At 38.6% G+C, this 18972-nt stretch overlaps 1 protein-coding gene across 5 annotated transcripts in view; it reads right to left on the bottom strand.

The window, feature by feature from the left end:
* gria4a (glutamate receptor, ionotropic, AMPA 4a) overlaps window positions 1-18972 on the bottom strand; it is a 127532-nt gene that overhangs the window by 11428 nt on the left and 97132 nt on the right. For 2 of the 5 annotated variants that reach the window (XM_084418470.1, XM_084418472.1), the window contains exons 12-14: window positions 17766-17964; window positions 10407-10654; window positions 1592-1706 (exon numbers count right to left, since the gene is read on the bottom strand). In XM_084418470.1, coding sequence (XP_084274596.1) covers window positions 1592-1706; window positions 10407-10654; window positions 17766-17964 — 562 coding nt within the window. Of the gene's footprint in view, window positions 1-245; window positions 361-1591; window positions 1707-10406; window positions 10655-17765; window positions 17965-18972 lie in introns of all 5 variants that reach the window. The other 3 variants (XM_084418471.1, XM_084418473.1, XR_014628639.1) reach the window with 2 other exon arrangements.

Genomic DNA, 18972 nt, shown 5'->3' with positions numbered 1-18972 from the left:
TTTGGGAAAAGTATGGAATTTAGAATTTGAAACTGTGTAGGAACCCTGTGTATGACATCATGAGACACGCTGTTTGAATTGTGACGTCACAATGTTTCATTCTACAGATTCTCAGGCAGTTCCATCTTCAGAAAATCAAAAAAAAAAAAAAAAAAATCACAAATCTGCTGTATGATGCTGACAGTGACTGTCTTTCAGAGCTGCGGTTTTCAGGTTTTGTTGCAGTTTTCCGTCCAGGAACTGACCTTACTTCCCGAGTCCTTGGGTCCACACTCGCCCTTATCGTACCACCATTTATTTTTGAGTTTGTCTAGCACTCCTGCTTCACTCAGTTTCAACACCGCCAGGTTTACCGGCGTTCTTCTCAGAGAGAATAACATAAATAACATCATAGACCATGTTATTTTATGTTATTAGATTACAACACATCTTGGCACACAGTAGCACAGGAAGTGATGAAGCCGAGGTCCCATCGAGTACACGTGTGTGAGAGCTCGTACGGGGCCGTGTGGAGCCACAGACGTATGGATGGGATCTCGCTCCGTCACTTCGGGCAACAGACACATACTGCCCTGATTTCATTATCAAAACGCAAACAATTACTGTTAATACAGAACTATTGGCACCTCACACACACCCCGGAGCAGTGTGTGTGTGTCTTACAGATGTGTGAGCAGAACAGTCCAGAGTCCACATCGAAAAAAACTGAAAATATAAAAGATTCTGTTTATGGTGATTAAAAAAATTCAAAATAAAAAGTTTTCTGAAATTATTTTTATTTTATTACTAATAATTTTCTTATTTTTATTTAGTTTTTAAATATAACTTTAGTCTCATTGTTATTCTGATTCGTATCATTTTTAAATTTTATTTAATCCAATTCAAATTGTCAACTTCAAATTGAATATATATATATATATATATTTTATTTATTTTCTACATATTTTTTTTATAATTAAAATACAATTACTGAAAAAAATATAAAATGAATATAAATCACTCTAAACATGTAACACTTGACCATCAAGTTTTCTGAAATTAATATTTTTTTCAGCTTTTTCAAATTGAAGTTTTAAAATTTAACTTTTTCATTTAACTTTTGACTCTTTGTCATTCTGATTTGTATATTTTTGTGTAATTTTTTCATCAACTTCAATACGTGTGTGTGTGTGTGTGTGCATATATACATATATACTGTATATATATATTTTTTTTTATGTTCACCTTATTTTCTATACATTTTTATATACATCAATTTATATTATTTTTCAATTTATTTATGCATAGAAATTATAAATCAATGCATAAACAAAATAATGTATTTTATTTTGCAGACTTTTGGACTCTACCTACAAAAAACAAACGTCTTCCTCTATTAGTGTCTGTGCAGTTTCAGCCTTCATTTGCTGGAATACACTAATCTTTTGGCAAATATTTCTGTTTTGCCAGTAATTGCTTTCTTTTCCAGTCCGTGTCTCCTGTGGGACGTTTGTGATTTCGTTAAGTTGTGCTGCTGGTGTCAGGGCAGATGTCTCTGTTGCGTCACATGGTTTTCTCTTTACCACTCCTCTGCGTGTCATTGGTGGCTAACCTTCGAGTCCCCGCCCCCGCTGCCACATTCGCCCTTGTCGTACCACCATTTATTTTTCAATTTGTCCAACAGCCCCTGTTCATTCAGCTTTAACACGGCCAGGTTTACGGCATTTCTTCAACAAACCATAAACATCACGTGAGAGCGGGCCGCAGGCAGCCCGGGTTAGACGAACACAAAACAAACAGAAAACAAGAGAGGAAATAAGAGAGGCTCGTGGAAGGCAGCTGTTGTTAATGAGGACTTTTGTGGGATGTCTCTCTCTCTCTCTCTCTCTCTCTCTCTCTCTCTCTCTCTCTCTCTCTCTCATTTTATTCCACACAACTCTGGTTGTAATATTAATCATAAGCAAATGGAGGACGAGAGCAGGCCACATTTTTCATCATTTTTAAAAAGCCCATTATGTGTCCGTCTGCAGCCGGAGCAAATTACTCACTAATATATCATAACTAAACCAGCGAACACTGAGAAAATCTGTCAGTCCGTCCGTCCATCCATCCATCTAACAATCCAACAATCCATCCATCCATCTAACAATGCAACAATCCATCCATCAATCTAACAATCCATCCATCCATCTTTTCATCTGTCCGTCTATCATTCATCCATCCATCCCTCTGTCTATATATCCATCCATCCATTCATCCATCTGTCCGTCTATTCGTTCATCCATCCATACTATCTATCCTTCCATCTGTCCGTCCGTCCATTCATCAGTCCATCCATCCATCTGTCCGTTTGTCTATCCATCCATCCGTCCATTTGTCTATCCCTCCGTCCATCTATCTGTCCATTTCTCCATCTGTCCATCCATCCATCTATCTGTCCATTTCTCCATCCGTCCGTCCATCCATCCATCCGTCCGTTTGTCTATCCCTCCGTCCATCTATCTGTCCATTTCTCCATCCGTCCATCCATCCGTCCGTTTGTCTATCCCTCCTTCCATCTATCTGTCCATTTCTCCATCCGTCCATCCATTCGTCTATCCATCCGTCCATTTATCTGTCCATTTCTCCATCCGTCCATCCATCCTTCCGTTCGTCTATCCATCCCTCCATCCATCCATCCATCTGTCCATTTCTCCATCCATCCATCCGTCCATTTGTTTATCCATCTGTCTATCCATCCGTCCATCCATTCCTCCGTCCATCTATCAGTCCATTTCTCCATCTGTCCATTTGTTTATCCATCTGTCTATCCATCCGTCCATCCATTCCTCCGTCCATCTATCAGTCCATTTCTCCATCCGTCCATTTGTCCATCCGTCCGTTTGTCTATCCATCCATCCGTCCATTTGTCTATCCCTCCGTCCATCTATCTGTCCATCCATCCATCTATCTGTCCATTTCTCCATCCGTCCATCCATCCATCCATCCGTCCGTTTGTCTATCCCTCCGTCCATCTATCTGTCCATTTCTCCATACGTCATCCATCCATCTGTCCATTTCTCCATCCGTCCATCCATCCATCCATCCGTCCGTTTGTCTATCCCTCCGTCCATCTATCTGTCCATTTCTCCATACGTCATCCATCCATCTGTCCATTTCTCCATCTGTCCATCCATTCGTCTATCCATCCGTCCATTTATCTGTCCATTTCTCCATCCATCCATCCATCCTTCCGTTCGTCTATCCATCCCTCCATCCATCCATTTCTCCATCCATCCATCCGTCCATTTGTTTATCCATCTGTCTATCCATCCGCCCATCCATTCCTCTTTCCATCTATCAGTCCATTTCTCCATCCATCCATCCGTCCATTTGTTTATCCATCTGTCTATCCATCCGTCCATCCATTCCTCCATCCATCTATCAGTCCATTTCTCCATCTGTCCATCCATTCCTCTGTCCATCTATCAGTCCATTTCTCCATCCATCCATCCGTCCATTTGTTTATCCATCCGTCCATCCATTCCTCCATCCATCTATCAGTCCATTTCTCCATCCGTCCATTTGTCCATCCATTCCTCCATCCATCCGTCCATCCATTCCTCTGTCCATCTATCAGTCCATTTCTCCATCCATTCCTCTGTCCATCTATCAGTCCATTTCTCCATCCGTCCATCCATCTATCAGTCCATTTCTCCATCCGTCCATCCATTCCTCTGTCCATCTATCAGTCCATTTCTCCATCCGTCCATCCAAAAGCGTTTGTGAGTATATGGAGGTCATATGTTCATTTGAATCTATTAAAAGACTTTTAAGCAGCAGTGGGACTGTATTTACTCCATCACACACACACACACACACACACACACACACACACACACACACGAAACAGGACGTCCAATAGGTTTCCATGAAACCCGTCTTACAATTGTGACTTTGCAATGCATTTATTCTCCTGTTTTTCATTAAAGAAAACTGAACAACGGCCAACCATTTGCATACGGAATCAAAACTGACACATAATTCAAGTATAAATGTAGAAGCAAATGAAGAGATCCAGTAGGATGATTTCAGAGGGAATAAACGAGAGAGAGAGACAGATGCGAGAGAGACAATCCTCAGTGTTTCCACAAGCACGTCACATTTGATGATGAATTGAGAAACACTGACGATGATATGAAACACTTTATGCCGCACAGTGAGAAAGTGCAATCGTTACTTTAAATTCAACCGATTTTATCACCACAATATGACCTAACTATGATTTGAGAAACAAGGAAAACTGTAGAGCGGGGCTTGCTTTGAGCCAAAGTGAACTGATAGACTCATGAAATAGATTGGATTGTGTATTAAGAAAGTAAGTAGTCTCAGTTAACCCTTGTATGGTGTTCTGGTCTGTAGGACCTGTTTTCATTTTTTATCAAAAGAAAAATGATACGATTAATTACTTTTTCAACCTCAGACTCATTGGCCTTGGCTCATTTTCTGTGAAGAACATATATCAGATTACATTTTCAATGACCCCCCCTACACATCTATATTACACACAGGATGTTCGGGTCCACTGGACCCGGAGCTAATAAAAGTGTGGAAATTTTAGCTCCTGTGTACCTTTGTCCTCCTCCTGTCAGGACCTGCTGTTATTGTGTGTGTGTGTGTGTGTGTGTGCGTTCTTGTATATGGTTTATGAGGACATAAATGTGTATAATGACATGGGTATTACAACGTAAACATGGTTTATGAAGACATCTGTGTCCTCATAAACCAAACGGCCTAAAAAACATACTAAATGGTGTTTTTTGAAATTCAAAAAAGGACAAAAGTTTCCTGTGATGGGTAGGGTTAGTGTAGGGGGATAGATTATACAGGTTGTACATTTGTAAAACCATTACGCCTATGGAGAGTCCCCGTAAACCACATATCCAAGTGAGTGTGTGTGTGTGAGTTAGAGAGAGATTGTGTCCAAAAGTGAGTTTTGTTTGTACCCCTGCCGTTCCCGCACAAGGTTGCAATCCTTAAATGTGATCTAAAGCCCTATTCGGACGGGACTAGTTTTCCAAACGACGTTTGAGTTACAATTCTTATCAAGCTACGTCTGTGATTTCATGTACGGATTCGGACGGGACTAACATCTCCGTGTTTATTACCGAGGTAGTGTCTGTGTTTTACATGTGGGCATTGCAGAAGATCACGTGTTCAGAATGCGTGGATTGCGTATGAAATTTGATCAAATGTATTTTGAAATTAAGTATTTTTAAAATTAAGCACTTTGAAATATAAAGTAAAACGTCCTAACGTATTTAGTGTTTTGTAAACATTTTATAAAAATTGTAGTATAAAAAAAACTAAACATACATTTATCATCATGATTTTATAGAACTGGGTTCTTATAATAACCCTCTGGAATAAAAAGTTTTAACTTATATGTAATTAAGTGCAGAAATGAAAGTAATCTTACCTGACACTGATCTTACAGTAGCCAGTCTTAACAGTTTACGTGATTTGGCTCTTCTTGTTGATTTCATGTTTTTATTTCTTCGCAGTGTACCGAACACATCCACATCCATTATCGGTGCGCAAAAAGCGGAAACTTGAATACCGGCGCGATAGCGAGAGATTGTACGGTAGTTCGCGTTGACCAAAACACACAAGAAAAAGCGTTTTGGAAAAAATTCATTCACATTTTCGGCGAACACAGACATTCGCATTCGGACGGGATTAGATTTCTCTGAGGACCGCCGAGTTTGACGAAAAACAGTAGGTAATTTGCTCTGGAATTTTTACAGAGGTCGTGTGAGAAAAAGACAGACATGGCAGATTCGGACAGGATTAAAATCTCAAAGTACGTCACTCTGTGAAACAGAAATTTCTCTAACGTCCCCCTGTGAAACTAGTCCCGTCCGAATAGGGCTTTAACAAAGCTAAAGAGGAAATATTAGCCATAAATGTTGTTTATATTGATGTAATTGGGATGAAGTAAACATCTGTTGAGTATTTTAACATAAATTGTTTGATTATGTTGAATTAATAACCCAAAAATGCAGCGGGTCCACCAGACGCATGAACACTGGCTGAATAACAAAAATATGAACACCACACAAGGGTTAAGACTTCATGTTGACTTCTGAGAAGTTACTTTTACCTTTCACTGGTGCAACATAATAGTTCATCATTGCTCTTTTGCATGTTACCATATGAAGACAAAACGTGTTTGCATTGTACACACACCGCATGCTTCATATGCTATGATTAAAACAGCAGGCAGTGTGCAGTATATAAGATGCCGGATTCTCATGCATTGTTTTGCCTCTCAGCCCGTGTGGAGACTCGTCCCGCTCGACGTCTTTCATCTGAAACCTCTCCATCTCGTCTGTGTGAACTGAGCATCTGTGTGTGTGAAGGCGCAGCTTTACAGAAGCACGCTTTTACAAAGGTATATGTTAAAGTGCCCCAATTATGCTTTTTCAGATATCATCTTTCATGTAGTGTGTAATAGAGCTGTTTGTGAATGTAAAAGGTCAAGAGTTTCAAAGATTAAAGAGCAGATTAATGTTGTTTTTGTCTCCTAAAAGAACGAAGTGATTCTGAACTGAAACGAGTCGTCAGTAATTCAGTCTCACTTCCTGCTGAAGATAGGTAGGTTTGTAACTAATTTGCATAATGCCAGCCTGTGGTCTTGATTGGCTGAACAGCGTCTCTTAGCTCCGCCCTCAAACACTGTAGTTTATCTGAGACTGGAAGAGTTTGGTTTGTGTTGTTCATGTGGAGAAGACGCTGTTTTCTGCTGACAAAGCAAATCCACTTTGATGAGATCGATACGGTAAAACCCACGCCATCGCCACTGTTCGCATCACTGTGTGTCAAGAGCTGAGATTCAGATATGATAATGAGCGTTTGCTTTCTGACCAATCAGAGCAGAGCAGCTCTCAGAGAGGCGGGGCTAAGAGAGACTGAATCTTCGAACGAAGCGTTTCAGACACTGAGAGAAAAGAGCTGATGCTGAAGTGGATATTAAGAGAAAATGAACGTGTTTTATGACCTTGGATTGTACGGCTATCATACGAGACTCTAAAACAAAATTAGGAGGCTTTAAAAAAGCATAATAGGGGCACTTTAAAGGATTCGCCTCGGCATATGTGATATTTCATAACTGAGATTCTGTCTATAGGTTTTAGAGCGACACAAGCACTTACAGCTCGGTGTAGATGGAAGGTGTCTGTAATCACTAGCAGCATGTTTATATCTGTCCTGGAGAGCTTAAACGGTTGGGGTCAGAGGTCACAGTGCTGACATTAGTTTGCTGAACGGGCTGATAACAACGTAAGGAGGATATCTACTCTTCTCCGGTCAGGCAGAACTGAATCTCCACACAGGTCAAACACCGACCACAGATTAAAACACTCATTGATTATCATTTCAGGTTACATACGTCATAACAGAACATTTCCAATCATTTTCTATTTAAAGACAACATGAAACGCTACACATTTAACTTCCAAAGAGACTATTTAGTGGGAAATAATGCCATATCCACCCGACTTTGATTGGAGTGTTAATTAAAATATTGTTCACCTACACACATTTACCAGTTATATACATTTTCTGCAGTTTATAATAATCATAAATGTTTCATCAAATCATCATATTATACTGATTTCTGGAGGATCATGTGACACTGAAGACTGGAGTAATGATGCTGAACATTCAGCTTTGATCATTATTTTAAATTGTAATAATAATAATAATAATAATAATAATATCGACCCCAAACTTTTTAACGCTAATGTATACAATAGTGTGTACTAATGCATAATATTCAATAAGAGCTCATTTATTTTTGGAAGTTAATTTTGATTTCATGTTGTCGTTAATAAACTGTAATATCCAGAAGATGGCGTGGTGTAAAACGTGCTGGTAGTTTATGCAGAAACAGACGAAACGTTGATGAAGGTGTTAGACGGGCTACAGGCTTGATGAGAACAAATGAGCAAAAAATGAGACACGTCAGAGAGAAGAGGAGTGTGTGAGGGCAACGTTTACCTGAGCGCTGGTTCTGAGGAGTAAAAACAAAATTACACACACACACGCACGCACACACACACACACACACACTCACACACACACACACACACTCACACACTCACACACACACACACACACACTCACACACACACACACACACACACACACACAGCACTGTCTGTGAGAGCTCAAACTGTGATATCTTGTGGGATACAGGAGCTTTTGTCTCTGAAAAGTTTAACCAATAAAAAGAAACTTTAATACTTTCTGAGCAAAATAATAAACCTTAATCAGATTTTGTCATTAAAGAGGTGATATCATTTTTCATTATTTCAGTTTCTCCTTGAGATCCATTTATATATATATATATATATAGTAAGTAAGATGCTATTTAAATGCTAAGTTTTATCATTAAAGCTCTGTAGTTTTAAACACATATAAAGCAATGCACTACAATGATGATTGAGAGATGAACAAATAAACCTCAAAAGCCTGATGATCATATTTGATATTATGATATATTTGATGCTTGAATAAAAAATAATGTCTGGATAATCAAGTAAATCAAGTCCAGTAAGTGTTCATCTTCAAATATCAAAGTTATTCTCACATTTACTTAATAAAAATCAGTAAAGATTTCACAGCAAATAGACTCGAGCTGAAAGTGGACGCTTTACAATTATACTTAAAGGCTTTTTCTTGATAAAAAAAAGTCTAAACGATCAATCGACGGCATGTAGAAGATTGTGTGAGACAGGTTTTCAGATCATGTTGATCATTTTGAGGCCTTAGAAATGTGGATATCAACTATGATATAGCAGGCTTATTGACATAAACTTTAGCCGCTCGTTTTGAGATTCTTCAGAAGCATGTGGACAACAGATTACTTGATATATGTGTTTCATAGTATTCATTAAACTCATATCTCAGAAAATCAAGAAATATTTGATTTCTCATGATATGATTCCTTTAAAAAAATACGTATATATTCATATTAGGGGTGTAACGGTACCTACATGTATATAAACATAAAACAATTTAGCCTACTATTCAGAAATTGAACAGTAGAAGTCTTCGCTGAATGAATTAAATATACATCGATTCTTATTAAAGTTACAAATGGTATTCGGTGAAGATCAGTGAATGAGTCTCTCACTTTCTTTTGTAGTTTGATTGACACTGAATGACAGAGAGAGCGGCGAGAGGTTTATTAGGCTGCTGTCACTTTAAGACTTCGATTATTTCCCCAGCTGTTATGTTCACTGAAGAACAAACTGGATGCGTTTAAGTTAAAAAGTCCCCAAGACGGACATTTTGACATATTTATGCATGTATTTGTCCGTTTAAGCGCACACCCAAAGCCCAAAGTACACTTAATACGCTTTTAATACGTGACGTTACATGATACGGATGTTACGCACGGGTTCCTTAAAGGAAAGGAACGGAAAGCGGCATCATGTTTCCATAATCGCTGGAAGCCAAAATCAGCTTCGACTGACGTCTTACTCTTACCCGCATGACCATAAATGACAGAGTATTTTAAGTTTCCGCTGTTATAATGAGACAAAATCACACGTAAATGTACCGAACTCGTATCGAACCGTGAACCGTGACTTCTGTGTACCGTTACACCCCAATATATATATATATATACAGTCAAACCAACATGTATTCAGACACCTTCAACATTTCTCACATTATCACAGTTTATTCGCTATAGTTTCTAAAATGGTAATAAAATATGACAAATCAGTGGATATTTGACTGGTTTTGTCCGTCCTTCTGTTAGACTGTCTCACACATGAATTATGTTGAATATCTGTCAGCTGTTAAATTTAACTACACAATTAGATAATACCAGTTTAGCTCAACCAGTGACCGAGCAATGCTTCATTTTGTTCAGTCTGTGTGTAAAAAGAGCATTAGCAATTAAAGAAGAAACACTTCAGCAAAACATGATCAGCTCAAAGTGTCCGAATCATTTTTGGTCCCAAATGTTACTGGTAGTCACTGTATGAAGAATTATTGGGTATAATATGTCACAGTTCACTTTATTTTGCTCTCCTCACATAAATGAACTATAGTGTCCTGCACACACTAGTAAAAAATTATCAAAAAATATATCTGGTGTCTGAATAATTTTTGGTTTGACGGTATATATATATATATAGTTTTAGTATTTTTTAAGTCCCTGATGTTGATCCCCACTTCTATTAGATTAAAGACAGCTTCTGTATATGTGACCACAAAACATCACAGCGTCACAGAGAGTCCTGAGTGTGACAACTGAGAGAGAGAGAGAGAGAGAGAGAGAGAGAGAGAGAGAGAGAGAGAGAAACACAGCAGGGTAGGTGGAACACTATAACAGCTCTGTGATTGGTGGGTTGTTATAGGACTCCACCCACCTTAGCTGCGATCCTTTGGTGGTTGCGACCCCGTATCCCTTGGAGTCCAGATTGCCTCCGACCTTCATGGTGTCGCAGGGCTTCCTCTGCTCCGTGTACTCGTTCATCGTGGACTCCAGCAGGAAGGCGTATTTCCCCTTGGACTTGCGCACGCGCGCCACTCCCTCGGCCGTGGTCTTGGTGAACACCGTGGGCTCCGCAGACTTCATGTAGCTCCACATTTTTTCGTACACCGCAATCTTTGACCTCTAGAGGGCGAGAGACATCAAATCAGTCACTCAAAAAATATGTATTAAGCTAGAAAACTAGATAAAGTCAGAATCAGTCACCTTCATTTATATAGCGCTTTTAACTATATGACCCTGGATCACGTCACCAGTCTCAAGTCGCACGGGTATATCTGTGGCAATAGCCAACAATACATTGTACGGGTCAAAATTATCCATTTTTCTTTTATGCCAAAAATCATGAGGATATTAAGTAAAGATCATGTTCCATGAAGATATTTAGTACATTTCCTACCGTAAATATATAAAACATGTATGTGTGTGAGTGAATGCATCGCCAACATAAATGAACAACTTTAAAGGAGATTTTCTCAATGTTTCGATTTTTTTGCCCCCTCAGATTCCAGATTTACAATAGTTGTATCTCGACCAAATATTGTCCTATCCTAACAAACCACACATCAATGGAAAGATTATTTATTCAGCTTTCAGATGATGTATAAAGCTCAATTTCAAGAAATTGACCCATGTGACTGGTTTTGTGGTCCAGGGTCACATATGGATTGTTTTAAAGCAGCTTTACAGTGATAATAAGACATTTAAGAATCAGGTTGTTTTGGCTTTACAGCAGCTCTAGAATAAAGTTATTGTCCAGCTAAAGTCAATATTTGATTGATTCACTTCCGTTGTAAAAATCACCAAAGAGATAAAAAAGATAAAGAAAATTGTCCTTTGGCACTACAAGTCATAGTAACTAAAAAAAAATATATTCGTACACCGCAATCTTTGACCTCTAGAGGGCGAAAGACATCAAATCAGTCACACAGTCTTTTCTTCAAAATCATGATCTTTGCAACTGAAGGGAATCAATCAAAACTTACTTTATTCTAGATCTGCTGTAAAGCCAAAACAATCTGTTACTTAAATGTCCTATTATCACTGTAAAGCTGCTTTGAAACAATCAGTGTAACCAACCCGTTAACTGTCAGTCCCATTTTTGGTGCACTGTAAAAAAAAGATTGCTGCCTTAAATTTTTAAGTACAATCAACTTGGATGTTTAAGTCATTTCAACTTAATTTACATTACACTGACTTAAAAAGATGAGTTGAATCTTGTATAACTCATAAAAAAGTTTAAAATTGTTTAACTTATTTTGATGAGTTAAAGCAATGTAAAAACATATGTTGTCATAACTTATTGATCATATAATTTTTTTACAGTGTAGACCCCAAAGTTACATTTCCACTTTAAATTGTTATAAATCTTGAATACTTTATAGCACAGACTTAAGTTTGCTGTCTTTTTAAAAGAGATTTTTTTGTAGAAGTGAAAGTGAAATAAATTTTAAAAAGTTGTAGAAATTTAAGTTTTTGAAAATGTAAAAATATAATAATTTTTATTTCATATACAATATATTTTACAAAACATGTTTTACTCTAACACTGCAAGAAAATCAAAGCCATAAATCGGAACAAGTTCTGTTTCAAATTTGAGGTTAATATCTCAAAAAATGAGCTTTCAGTGAGATTGCGTTTGGGGCGCAGTACCAAACGCTTCCACTAGGTGACAACCAGACTCCATTAGTGACCGCCTCCCTTTCCATTTATGGTTTAATTGATCTGAACCATATATATTTCCATAATTTTCATACTATTTATGAAGTAGACATCCTTTTCAGAAGTATTATGGGCAGTTTGGCAGTATTTGATTTGAATTCAACCTCTAACAAACCCACATTACAAATGCAGAATCTATCATTTTTTCTTTATATTTTAAAACATGTTTGTTTCTTTTTTCTCAAAACATAGAATGGATGTTGTCTTTTGAACAACTGATATTTCTACCAATATTTTATGATTTTTCATGTTCATCGTTATTTTTCAAAATAAAAGTCTGAACACGCTTTATAAGTCTAAAAATATACTAGCTGCAAATTAATAAATTACTTCTTCCTGTGTCATTTTGAAAGACACCAAAACTGTAAAGCAGCTGATATATAGTTTGTCAATATTACTTTAGGTTTAGACTAAGATATTATTGTTTTAAATGTAAAATGGCAAATACAGTCGGTCACTCCCACAAAATAAACCTCATATAAAGGAGACTTTTATCATCCTGAACGGGTTTTAATTTCTTGCACATGATCGACTGACGGTATATATTCTTGCTCGATATGTGCATGTTAATAAATGTGCATGTGATTTTATTTTGAAATAATTTAAGTCTAATAAATGGTCAAATATACACTAAAAGTCGGTAAAAGTCTCTGCTCAGCAAATCTGCATTTATTTGATCAAAAATAGAGAGAAAAACAGTAATATTGTGAAAAATTATTACAATTTAAAATATCTGTGAATATATAGATATATGTAATTTATTCCTGTGATCAAAGCTGAATTTTCAGCATCATTACTCCAGTCTTCAGTGTCACATGATCCTTCAGAAATCAGTCTAATATGATGATTTGATGCTCAAGGAACATTTATGATTTCTGATGTTGAAAACCGTTACAGTGGAAAACTGTGATACATTTTATTTCTCAGGTTTCATATTGATATATATGATTTATAAATGTGATACTGTAGTGAGCTCTAAAGCGTGCACTTTGAGAGTGCTGGCTTTGCTGTAAATAAGACGGATGGGTCTAATACGGCTGAAAGTGTGTTAGTCCTGTGAGAAATGGTATTTGACGTGCTGGTGTCCCAGTGTGTCTCGTACTCGATCATTTGTGCCTCTTTCATACACAGGCTCAGTCAGACGCTCCAGTGTGTGAGAGGAAAGCAGCGGACCGTGACGGACAGCCGGCCCATAATAATGTTTGTCACGTCCGGCCCGGAGCGAATCGCTGTTGTGCCGTAACACTCCCAAATAAAACATCACACGCCGGCAAATAAACAACACCCTGGACAAACCTGCGCTCAGACACAAACGCCCGACAACAAATGACAAACAAACTCCGAACGCCTGACATTTACTTATTCCCTCGGTTCCTGATCAAATGCTTCCCGCCAGTATATCAGAGATGCCACTGTTACTGTGATGAGACAGATTACATTTTATATTGCAATATAAATATGAACTGTATTAATCGCACAGTTATATATTTAAAAATGGATATGTATTCTATCCCACTTCATTAGCATACATACACTACAATCACGTAGAGCGATATATAGCCGACTATAGAGCAGATCACAACTGCCTGATTCCTTGTATTGTTGCGAAATGTACCTATATAATCACACAGCACTGTATATACAGTTGGCTATATATTCTATACCACTTCATACAGTACAATCACGAAGGGCAATATGTACCATATGCAGTAGCAAATCTCAAATGCTTGATTGTTTATATCGTCACAAAATGTAAAGTATGTTACCGTCCAGCTGTAATGTGCTAAATGCGAAGATATTGAGATATTATAAACATTAAAGGGATGGTTCACCCAAAAATGAAAATTAGCCCATGATTTACTCACCCTCAAGCCATCCTAGGTGTGTATGACCTTCTTCTTTCAGACGAACACAATCTGTGGTGTATAAAGACATATTCTGGCTCTTCCCAGCTTTATAATGGGAGTGAATTATATGACTTGAAGCCCATAAAAGTGGGTTAATAAAGGCCTTCTGAAGTGAAGCCAGTCGATTGTGTAAGAAAAAGATCCATATTTATAACTTTATAAACTATAATAACTGGCTTCCGCTAACGGCCGTACGCGAGTCGAGTTCCGGCCGAAGAGTGACCTCTGACCCGACGCATGATGAGTGACCTCTGACCCGACGCATGACGAGTGACCTCTGACCCGATGCATGACGAGTGACCTCTGACCCGACGCATGACGAGTGATCTCTGACCCGACGCGTGACTAGTGACCTCTGACCTGACCTCTTACCTGACGCATGACGAGTGATCTCTGACCCGACATCTGACCCGACGCATGACGAGTGACCTCCGACCCGACCTCTGAACCGATGCATGACGAGTGACCTCTGACCCGACGCATGACTAGTGACCTCTGACCCGACATCTGACCCGACGCATGACGAGTGACCTCTGACCCAACCTATGACCCAACGCATGACGAGTGACCTCTGACCCAACCTATGACCCAACGCATGACGAGTGACCTCTGACCCAACCTATGACCCAACGCATGACGAGTGACCTCTGACCCGACATCTGACCCGACGCATGACGAGTGACCTCTGAACCGACGCATGACGAGTGACCACTGACCCGACGCATGACGAGTGACCTCTGACCCGACCTCTGATCCGACGCATTACGAGTGACCTCTGACCCGACCTCTGACCCGACGCATTACGAGTGACCTCTGACCCGACGCATTACGAGTGACCTCTGACCCGACCTCTGACCCGACGCATGACGAGTGACCTCTGACCCAACCTCTGACCAGATGCATGACGAGTGACCTCTGACCCGACCTCTGATCCGACGCATTACGAGTGACCTCTGACCCGACTCTGACCCGACGCATGACGAGTGACCTCTGACCCAACCTCTGACCCGATGCATGACGAGTGACCTCTGACCCGACCTCTGATCCGACGCATTACGAGTGACCTCTGACCCGATGCATGACGAGTGACCTCTGACCCCATACAAAATAGTAAAAAGAACATTTTGACTATAACATTTATGAAATGTGAAAAATTGGCAAAATAAATGGGGGGAAAAAGCAACAACAAAAAGCATAATAAGTTTAAGTTTCATAATATTCGTTTTCATCCAAGAATTTTCATTTCGGTGCATCCCTATTATATACACCTAGGATGGCCTGAGGGTGAGTAAATTATGGGATCATTTTCATTTTTCGATGAGCTAACGCTTTAACATCCTGATTTTCAGTAAAGCTGCTTTGAAACAATGAGTTTTGTGAATAGCGCTTTACAAATGAATTTGCCTTGACTTTGACTAGATTAGTGGAAAGAATGAGAAGAGTGAGACGGGTTGGACAAGAGAATGAGAATGAGGCGTCAGAGAGAGTGAGACAGGTAAAGGTTGTCGCAGAGAGAATGAGAAAGCCTGGTGGAGAGAGTGAGAGATTGGTGGAAAGCGAATGGCATGAGAAAGTGGATGTAGTTTCCCGTGTAGATGTGAAGCATCACACCATCTGTGTTTGACAACAGGGACACAGAGACTGAGTGAGACGCATGCAGCGCTGCTCAGTTCATTAATGAACACAACATTCATTCAGCTCTCTCTCTCTCTCCACCTATCTGTCTTTCTCCCTCTATCGCTCTCTCTCGGCTCTCTGAGTAAATAGCTTTCTTCGCTCCTCTCCAGACTGCAGACAGTTTCTCTGTGCAGATGTTGAGCGCAGGTCTAGCTCTTGTACTCTTTAGAGACTGATTCAATATCTGATCTATTAATCAGCCTGGATCCTCAAACCAAACACAATATCCAGACTCATCTGGTGATTAGACGGTATGACAAATATATATATATATATACAGTTGTGGTCAGAATTATTGGCACCCTTGGTAAATATGAAATAATCCACATTATGACATTCATCATAATGTAATTTTTTTTCCCACATTCATGAGTTTTACTTCAATGAAAGGTTAGATTTTTGTTATTTTTTTTAATCAAAAATCAAAAGGATTAACAATGCAGATTTATTTTCACAGGCTTCTTTTATCATATTTACCAACGGTGGCAATAATTCAGAATACACCTGTATATATAAAACAAAAGTTTGGGGGCAGTAAAATTTTAAATGTGTTTGAAAGAAGTATTTTCTGCTCACCAAAGCTACATTTATTTGAATAATAAAAAAATACAGTCATATTGTGAAAAAGTATTACGATTTAAATGAACTGTTTTCTATTTTATTATATTTTTAAAATGTAATTTTGTTCCTGTGATGGCAAAGCTGAATGTTCAGCATCATTACTCCAGTCTTCAGTGTCACATGATCCTCCAGAAATCAGTATAATATGATGATCAAGAAACATTTATGATTATTACCAGTGTTGAAAACAGTTCATATTTCTGTGGAAACTGTGATACATTTTATTTTTCAGGATTCTTTGATGAACAGAAAGTGCAAAAGAACAGCATTTATTTTAAATTGAATCTTTTGTAACATTATAAATCTCTTTACTGTCACTTATGATCTATTTAATATATATATATATATATATATATATATATATATATATATATATATATTAGGGCTGTAGTAGGCTACTCGAGTCCGGTCTCGCTGGTATTCGGACTCGGACTTGTCTCGGTCTCGGCCACTGGTCTTGCCAAATATGGCTTTTGGTCTCGACCGAGTCCAGGAGTCTTTATTATGTTCCCAGTAATCACACATACGTCGCCGCGATATTAAAACAAAATATTATTGGAGGGAAAGTGAAACACTGGCCACCAAATAACTATGGGCATTTCGGATCTTTTTCGTGAGCCGGTTCGTTTCACTCAGCTCACTGAAAAGAGCCGGCTCTTTTGACTCATAAACGGCTCTATAAAAAATAAATGTTTAAATAAACTCGCTGATAGTGCAACGTGAATATTCACATTTTTAATTGTCCATAACACCCCGAAAACTAGCCTGCTTGCCTTGCACATCTAATTAATGGGCAAAGTTTTCAGACTTTTTTTCTTACCTTTCTTTCTTTGCCTATTCCACGAGTGGTAGGCTAAAACATTATTTTTCGTCACGTCATCCGCCCGATCCGCGGTTTATCCGCATCTCTTGTGTGTGTGTGTGTGTGTGTCTGTGAGTTGGCTCGGCCCTCCCTCATGCAGTTTAATTGGTTGACATCGCGTGTATGATTGACAGGAACAGAATGTAAGGCTGATCAGACAGTCGAAACGAATGTGTGTGCTCCTTTAGGCCTATATAATTATAATTTTTTTGTTGTTCTTTGAATTAGTCAATTATTTTAAATAAAATTAAAATTATTCATTATTCTTGGACTTGTCTTGGACTCGACAAAGGTGGTCTTGACTACAGCCCTAATATATATATATATATATATGTATAATATATATATATATATAGTATATCTTGTCATCATACCACCCTGCCCTAGAATGAATCATCAATCTAAATGTTGATCTAGATCTAAATAAGCATTAATATTGATCTCTCACCCTGAAGAACTCTTTGGTGGAGCCAGAATCCAGAGTCCCGTAGGCGATCTCAGTCTGTTTGGCGAGATCTTCTGCGCTCTCGATCGGCGACACCATCCGCTCCACCGTGAGGAAGGCGGCCAGGTTCGCCGTGTAGGACGAGATGATGATAAGAGTGAAGAACCACCAAACTCCTCCAACTATACGCCCAGACAGAGACCTGAGACACACACACACACACGCACGGAGAATTAAACAACTAAAATAAATCACAACACACACAGTACATTTAGATTGAGATTTCAACGTGACCGGCAGTGTAGATGAAGAGTACATAAATGGATTTGATACTCTTCCATTTTATCATGTGAATCTTAAATGCCTCCATCTGATTTATCATTTGAATATCTCATCTATAATCTGCTGTTTCCATTTGTTGACACACAATTGTCAATTCAAAAGTACTGAGACTGATTGCACCAATGCACATTTATCTCGAGCGTTCTCTAAAGTAATACACGAACACAGCGGTTTCTGCAACTCCGCAGAAGACTGACATATTACAGGTCTTGTTTGGAGACAATTACGCTCTGTGTCCCTCTTTAGAGACGCATATCGTACACTGTGAAACGGATTTATTGAAGTTTATTGGATCTTTTACAAGAAAATACCATTTCAGTCTTTCCACCTCAAAATGTCATGTTGCTTGCCGTTATTATTTGCTAAATTTACTTACAATGTCTGAGTGGAAATTGTTTTGGTAGTAAAACAAAACTGCACAAATAAGTAAGACGTGAGACGTATGATTTCATTGTGCACTTTTTTTTTCTTTGTTATATTAGACTTGAAAACAATCTCTGGTCTTACTTTGCAAGATGGTAATATTACATTCCTTTAGAAATGACTTTACACGATTTGAAGAAGTGGCAGAACACTCATTATAAGCTCATAAGACTGTGGCGCGCCTGCGAGACCTGCAGTAACTCCAGAAAAAAAATGAAGATCTCATTAAAAACACGTCATTCTCTCACTTTAGACTAATCTACTAGCACGCCACTAGCTCTGACCTGGGTTCATCAGTAAGAATGGCAGATTCGTTCAAAAGCCGTATTAAAATTAAATTACCCTAAATACCAGGGAAATGCATTTTACACGGCAGTTGCGCTGCAGGGAACGGGACGGTGTCTTCACAGAAGCTGTGATGATAATAAACTGTTAAAATGACTAA

Source organism: Rutilus rutilus, assembly GCF_951802725.1.
Source record: "Rutilus rutilus genome assembly, chromosome: 9".
Taxonomy (NCBI): Eukaryota; Metazoa; Chordata; class Actinopteri; order Cypriniformes; family Leuciscidae; genus Rutilus; species Rutilus rutilus.
This window is presented reverse-complemented; position numbering and strand designations above follow the sequence as displayed.